The sequence below is a fragment of the Mesitornis unicolor genome, unplaced genomic scaffold, assembly GCF_000695765.1.
Source record: "Mesitornis unicolor isolate BGI_N332 unplaced genomic scaffold, ASM69576v1 Scaffold31424, whole genome shotgun sequence".
Classification (NCBI taxonomy): Eukaryota; Metazoa; Chordata; class Aves; order Mesitornithiformes; family Mesitornithidae; genus Mesitornis; species Mesitornis unicolor.
Genome location: NW_010178561.1, coordinates 1 through 6,538, shown reverse-complemented (window position 1 = coordinate 6,538; position 6,538 = coordinate 1). Strand labels below are relative to the sequence as shown.

At 46.7% G+C, this 6,538-nt stretch overlaps 1 protein-coding gene across 1 annotated transcript; it reads left to right on the top strand.

The window, feature by feature from the left end:
* Window positions 1-97: 97 nt before the first annotated feature.
* On the top strand, window positions 98-4,416 carry COPE (coatomer protein complex, subunit epsilon; the record flags this gene model as incomplete). The annotated part of the gene is made up of 9 exons (XM_010182503.1): window positions 98-160; window positions 581-681; window positions 885-1,037; window positions 1,496-1,549; window positions 2,074-2,155; window positions 2,907-3,062; window positions 3,235-3,303; window positions 3,464-3,538; window positions 4,066-4,416. Coding segments are annotated over 9 exons (801 nt in total), but the record flags the coding sequence as incomplete, so codon positions are not given.
* Window positions 4,417-6,538: the final 2,122 nt, after the last annotated feature.

Sequence of the window (6,538 nt, the reverse complement as noted above, 5' to 3'; positions counted from 1 at the left end):
GGGAGCGTGGGTGGGGGGAGTCTGGAGGGGGTGTTGTGGTGTTGGGCTGTGGCTGTGCGGGTCTCGGAGAGGTTCTTGTTCCCTGTCCTCCCTCCAGCCGTCTAATCCCGAGAAGGAAGTGGAGAGGGATGTGTTCCTGTTCCGAGCCTACATTGCCCAGGTGAGGTGTGAGTGCTGCATCTGCAGCAGCACAGCGTGAGCGTGGGGCTGGAGCTGCGGGGTTGTGGGTCTGAGTCCTGTGAGTGCAGCATTACACAGTTTGGTGATAATTCCTCTTTCAGCATTAGAACAAATGTGTTCCCTGGCAGGAATGTGACTGTGAGTGCAATGTGTTGTGTTAGGGCCAGGAAGACCTGATGGGACCTCTTTGAGAGGCACATTTTTATCTTTAAAGTGGCAAATAATTGTCTTTGGGGTTATGAAATTTGCCTCCATTTGTAGAGTGTGATGTGAGACATAAGGTAGAAATTTGTCGTTCCTGTGTTTTGTTGTTCTAAAGGAGGCTGTGGAAAGTAAGCAAATATTTCCTGCATTCTGAAAGCTTAGTAAGTCACAGATTTTTCTTCGTTGCTTTCAATAGAGAAAATACGGTGTTGTCCTGGATGAAATTAAAGCTAATGCCAGTCCTGAGCTCCAGGCGGTGAGGATGTTTGCAGAATATCTTTCAAATGAGAATCAAAGGTAAGTCTGATACACTGGAGCTCAAGCCCTGTCCTGCAGGGAATATATTTCCACGTGGCAAGCGTCACATAGAGTGTGGTCTTTATTGTGATTTTCTGTGGTTTTGCAGTGACTCTTAAAAAGGCAGAGTTGTGTGAGGGCAGGATCTTTTTGTCTTGTTTAGTAACAAAACACTCCCAAATTCTTACCCTTGTTCTTGATAGGGATGCAATTGTTGCCGATTTGGACAAGAAAATGGCAAAAAGCGTTGATGTTGCCAATACTACGTTCTTGCTGATGGCTGCTTCCATCTATTTCCACGACAAAAATCCCGATGCGGCTCTGCGTACTCTGCATCAAGGGGAGAGCTTGGAATGGTGAGTGTGACTGGCCCTGGCATCACAGAGGTGTGTGCTAGCAAAACTTTTCTCCTCTCAAGGGAGAGGTGTTGTAGAAATGCTACAGTGACTTATCTCTAAAAAGCTTCGGGACCATTGAGAAACTACTTTGAGGTTTGCTTTCTAAGCAGTAAGTGATTTGGTGTTACAGCATCAAGTTTATTGCTCCCTTGTGAAACTTAAGAACCTGATTATTGATTTCTGTGTGTGCAGCATTGCTGAAACGAGCATTTTGTCGATACAGCGAAGGAGCACTTGGGAGTTCAGAGCAAGCTTCCCCATTCTGGGTCCTGCTCTGGGATGTCGGTGCCCTGCAGCAGGGGGGGCTTGTCCCTGGGTGCTGGTGGGGCATCTTCCTGCCAAGCAGGCTCCCAGGCAAAGCGTGGGCAGCTGAAAGTCTGCAGTTGTGAAAATCACTTTGCTCTTGTCCGTTGCAGCATGGCCATGATGATACAGATTCTCCTGAAGCTGGACAGGCTTGATCTGGCTCGGTAAGTGAGTTTGTGTTTGTGTCCCCTCACTTTTTAATGATGCTCTCATGAGGTGGGCCGTGGAAAGAGAATTTTTATCTCCCAGCCTCCCCCAGGGTGCAGCATTTTAACACCTGCAGTGGACACAAGAGCTTGTGCGTAGGTATGGGGGTGCTGCAGAAGGCTTTTATTCTTCAAAGTGCAAAAGCTGTGGACGTAATCGAGCTGGATACAGCTAAAGGAAGAGATGGGACTCTAGGTTTAATCTTGCTTTTAGCAGAATGTGGTTTGAGTCTCTAGATTTCAAGATTTCTCAAGAACGGTTTCTGCCTTAGGCCATGGGCAAGTAAAGCAGGGAGGTTTTTCACAGACTATTTCAGTAAAACAGTAAGAGGTGTTTGTGCCACGTTCCCAGCTTGCTGTGGCTGTTGTGCTATGGTGATGGATGAGCTGAGAGGGGAAACTGTAGCCTTTTGTTTGTCTTACAGCAGTTGCCAAAAAGGCCTTGTCTTTCTGTTGTCTGACTCCCACTTTTGCTTCTGCAGCAAGGAACTTAAGAAAATGCAGGAGCAAGATGAGGATGCGACTCTTACTCAGCTGGCGACTGCCTGGGTGAACCTGGCCATAGTGAGTATCTTAAATGGGGATACTAGAAAAAAACCCTGTAACTCTTCGCGTAGAGCAGACTGTCTTTAAGTGTGGTTGTGAATCGGACGAAAACATAAACTGGTTGGCAGTCCAGATAGTCAGGTGATTGAAAATAAATAGTCTCCTAAAATTCAGTGAAGTGCAAGGTTATGCATGCAATAATGTGTTGTACTATTAAAGAGACCTTTTTTGGCATCTACTTGGTTCTGTTATGAAATCTCTTGTACATCGTCCTTGCCTAGCAATTGGGTGCGGCTGGATTTTCCTTCAGATCTTACTTTCCACAAGGGATCCCACCTCTAACTGGTGGAAGCTGCTCCGTGTAGGACCTTTCTGAAACTGGAACTCTTTGAAAAGCTTGGTGTCCCTACCAGCATTTAATTATAAAAATCTCGTTTCATAATCCTTTATTACGTCAAACATCTGAACTTCTTCTGAAGTGGTTTTTTTTTCCTTTTGAAATGAAACCTGGATCTTTTGATCCTTTAAGTGGTTCTTAATATTTAATAGTTTTGCATTTCTTTCATCTACAGTCTGACAGTGATCTGTTGTGGTGTAGGGGATCACATGAATGCCAACAGCTGTCAGCATTGGCTCTTACACGTTTTATACATGTGGTTTATAGCAATCAAAGTGAACTTTGTCCCTGTTCCTTCAACCGTGGCAAGAAAGTACCGGCTTCTTAGCAGTGTGTAGTGAAATGGTGGGTGTTTGTCGCCTCCCTTTGCAGGGTGGTGAGAAGTTGCAAGATGCCTATTACATCTTCCAAGAGATGGCAGACAAATGCTCCTCCACCCTCCTGCTGCTTAACGGCCAAGCAGCCTGCTACATGGCTCAGGGCAAGTGGGACGATGCAGAGGGTGTGCTGCAAGAGGCGTTGGACAAGGTACTTGCTGGCTGTGCCAGATGGATTTGCTCTCGGGGATATAGAGTAAAACAGCAGAGTCTTCTGCTGTTACACTTCATGAAAATACCAGTATGTTGATAATTTTGCTAAGGGTGGTCGCTGGGAAGATTTAGGTAAGTCAGATACATCCGGTGATTGTTCTCATTTTCAGGACAGTGGCCACCCTGAGACCCTGATCAACTTCATTGTCCTGTCACAGCACTTGGGCAAACCACCAGAGGTGAGGCTTACTGGTTTTTACTGGGGCTGTTGACATTCAGGACACTGAGAAAATCAGGTTTTACTCGCTGTAAACAAACACATTGACGTGTGATGTTTTAAACTCTTGGCTTCTCCTCATGTTAGCTCAGTATTTAAACTTATCTGTCTCATCCCATCAGGTTACAAATCGCTATTTGTCGCAGTTGAAGGACGCGCATAAAAACCACCCATTCATAAAGGAGTATCAAGCAAAGGTACTAATTACAGTCTGCTATAAAACAGTTCATCATGCCTCATACCAGTGTATGGTGTGGATTCTTTACCTGTAGACGTGACTCAGTTCTGAGGGGGCAAGTCTGTGTTCTTCCTCTGTCACATCACTTTTCTAGCCCTTGTGAGAGATATTGGGAGACGCAAGCCAGGTGTTAAACAAAGGAGTCATGGACCTGAACCTGGTAACATCTGGAAGGAATAGCTTTGAGATACGGGTTCTTAATCTGAGTCAGAAGTTTGTTACTATCAGACACCATGCTTAAACAGTGCAAACGTACCTCTGGAAGAGGGAATTTGTGGAGGGGGAAAGAAGGATAAAGAAAATAGCAAAGGGAAAATGGAACAAATTAAAAAAAAAAAAGAGAGCTGATACAGGTGATCTTGCTTCTTGGAATTCCTTTTCCCTTACCAAGCTGTGATAGCAGTGTTCTCTTCAGCTAATGCGGGTTTTGTTAATTTTTCAGTAAAGTTCAAGATGTGTTCATTTGTTTTTGCTTCTGATTTGCAGGAGAATGACTTTGACCGGCTGGCCATGCAGTATGCCCCCAGCGCGTGAGGAGAGGGGAAGGAGGCTGCGGACCTGCTCTGTGGTACCTCGGGAACTGGGGTTGATGTGCAAAGCCTCTTTGGTAACACGGAAAAATTGTCTCTGTGAGTCAGGCTGGCTTAAATCACTGGGGCAGGGCCTTGGAATCCAGCGAGCCAGTGCCAAGCCTGTATATAATGTGTAGCTACTTGAATTTGTTAGCTGAAAAGCCTGGGTTCTGGCTTACCTGGGTCCCAAACTCCGTTTAAAATACAGCGTGAATCAGGAGTATGCAACACTGTACCTTAAACATTACTAATAAAGCCTTTTCTGCATCTGTGTGCCCCTTAATTTCAGGGATTCAAGGAGGCTGAGCCCTGTCCTCTGTACCAAGGGTATATTTTTAGGAACAGTACAAAGGTTAATTTTAAGCATCTGCATTCAGTACATGGATGAATCCCGAGTTACAAATCTTCTTTCAGTCTGACCGATGACTTCTCCACTAACTTCAGCATCCTCTGGAAGTAGCATATACCCGGCTGTAGGGGTTACTGCTGGTGAGAGGGGAAAGCTGCCCCAGAATAAAAATAATCTGATTGTAATAGGCTCAGCCTTAATCTCAAGTTGGTAAAATGCGGTAGCTTGTGTCCTGCAGCGCGCTTGGCAGCACACTTGTCACCAGCCCCTTTGGAAACCGGTGGTTGTTGAACCTGATGTGAATATAATGTGATCCTACACTGTGATTGTGCTGTTCTGCAGCCTTGGGTGCTTGTGTAGCATTTCAGACTGGGGTATGGGCCGAGCAATTGTGTTTTATCAGAGAATGCAAAGAGCAAATGTCCAAGTGAAACCCTCAGCTGAGACCTCCTGATATTGGAATATTGGAATTATCTTCTGAATTACCATTTGGGTTGCGCTGGGGGAGAAGAGGGGTTTATACTCCACTGTGAATGTGTCTCACTGGTGTTTCCTTTGTGCCCGCCTCGGCTGTGGTGGCTCTGAAAGGGCTCATTGTCCCTTTCCTTGGCTTGTTTAGTGAGCACCTCTTTTCAATGGGGGGTTATTCGTGGTCCGGCCTGCAATGAATGTTTCCTTTGTGGAGCTGTCTGAGGGAGACCTGAAAGGGGCTTGTGTGTTCAGGGCAGCCATTACCCACTTGATGGGCCATGATAAATTGACTTAAAAATGTAAACAATAAAAGCAAGTGGCATAGCAGGAGCTGGTGCTGTCAGTGAGAAGAGGGGAATGTGGTGTTCAGACCTCCGAGAGGAATGAGTTTGTGTTTTCTCATTGCTGTCCCACACCAATTAACGAAGTTCCAGAGTTAAAACTCATTTGCAGTTTGCCTTTTTCTTTCCAATAAAGCCTGGTTTGAGTTACGGTTCCATGAGTGCCTGTGATGATGATTATGATTCTCCATCTCTAGTAGCAAGGATTCCACAGCTGCAATTTGGTTTTGATGCATTAGAGCACAACTGAGCTTCATTTACTCCTCCATGGCTGAAAGCAAGTACAGCTGCACTGCTCCAGTGCCTTTGATGTAAGGTTCCTGTTGCGCTTTACCATGAGACAATGCAAATGTTAACATTTTAGGAGAATCTTCACCTTAAAATCATGCTTCTCCTAGCAAGCCAAATGTCTGATGGTCTGTCTGTTTCTCTGGATGCGTTATGTTTAATTTCAAACATAAATATAACAAACTGTCTGTTTTATGAACCAGCAGTGAGCCATGGTGTGAGCTGCCTGCCTTCTGGGAGAGGCATTCGGTCGAGTTTGCTCATCAAGGGTGACCTTTTGGGAGTGCTATTTGCATTTTCCAGGTGCATCTTGTCACTCTAGAGCCTCCTAGACTGCAACAGGTGCCGGAATTCAGCTGTGGTGCGGTGGAGGCACTGAAATGTTGCGTCAGGAGGGGATGCATTCTCTGTTCCTGGATGCTTCTGGTGAAAAGTATGGAAGAAAGATCTTTAGAAATGTTTTTATTTGCAAATGAAATGAAAAAAGCCCTAGGGTCAATGTTTAGTTGGGTGTTTTGAGCTGGAGAGCTGTAGGAGCTGTGTTCTCACGGTCCCCCCAAAGGGTTCACCTCTGCAGGCACTGCCGCTTCCCACTGCTCCCTCCTCAGTTGTCGCTTCCTGACGCTGAAATACCGGGATTTGTCTCCGGTTCTTGCCGTTGGTGCGACTCCAGCCCATGGTCACGGCTCACGGTCGCCTTGTTAGGGTTTTCATGTAAGAAACCGCGATGTAACTTCATTCAGCGTGTGCCCGCGCTGATTAACGGACACTTAACGAACCGCAACCCCGCTCCCTGCCGATCACCGGGCACCGCGGGGGCCGGGGCCGAGCGGCTCCTCCCGCAGCGGGGGCGAGCAGAGCCCGAAGGGGCCGGGCCAGGCAGGGCGGGGGGCGGCTCTTAGGGCCCGGTAACGGCGGGGAGGGGAGTCCGGGCCCTG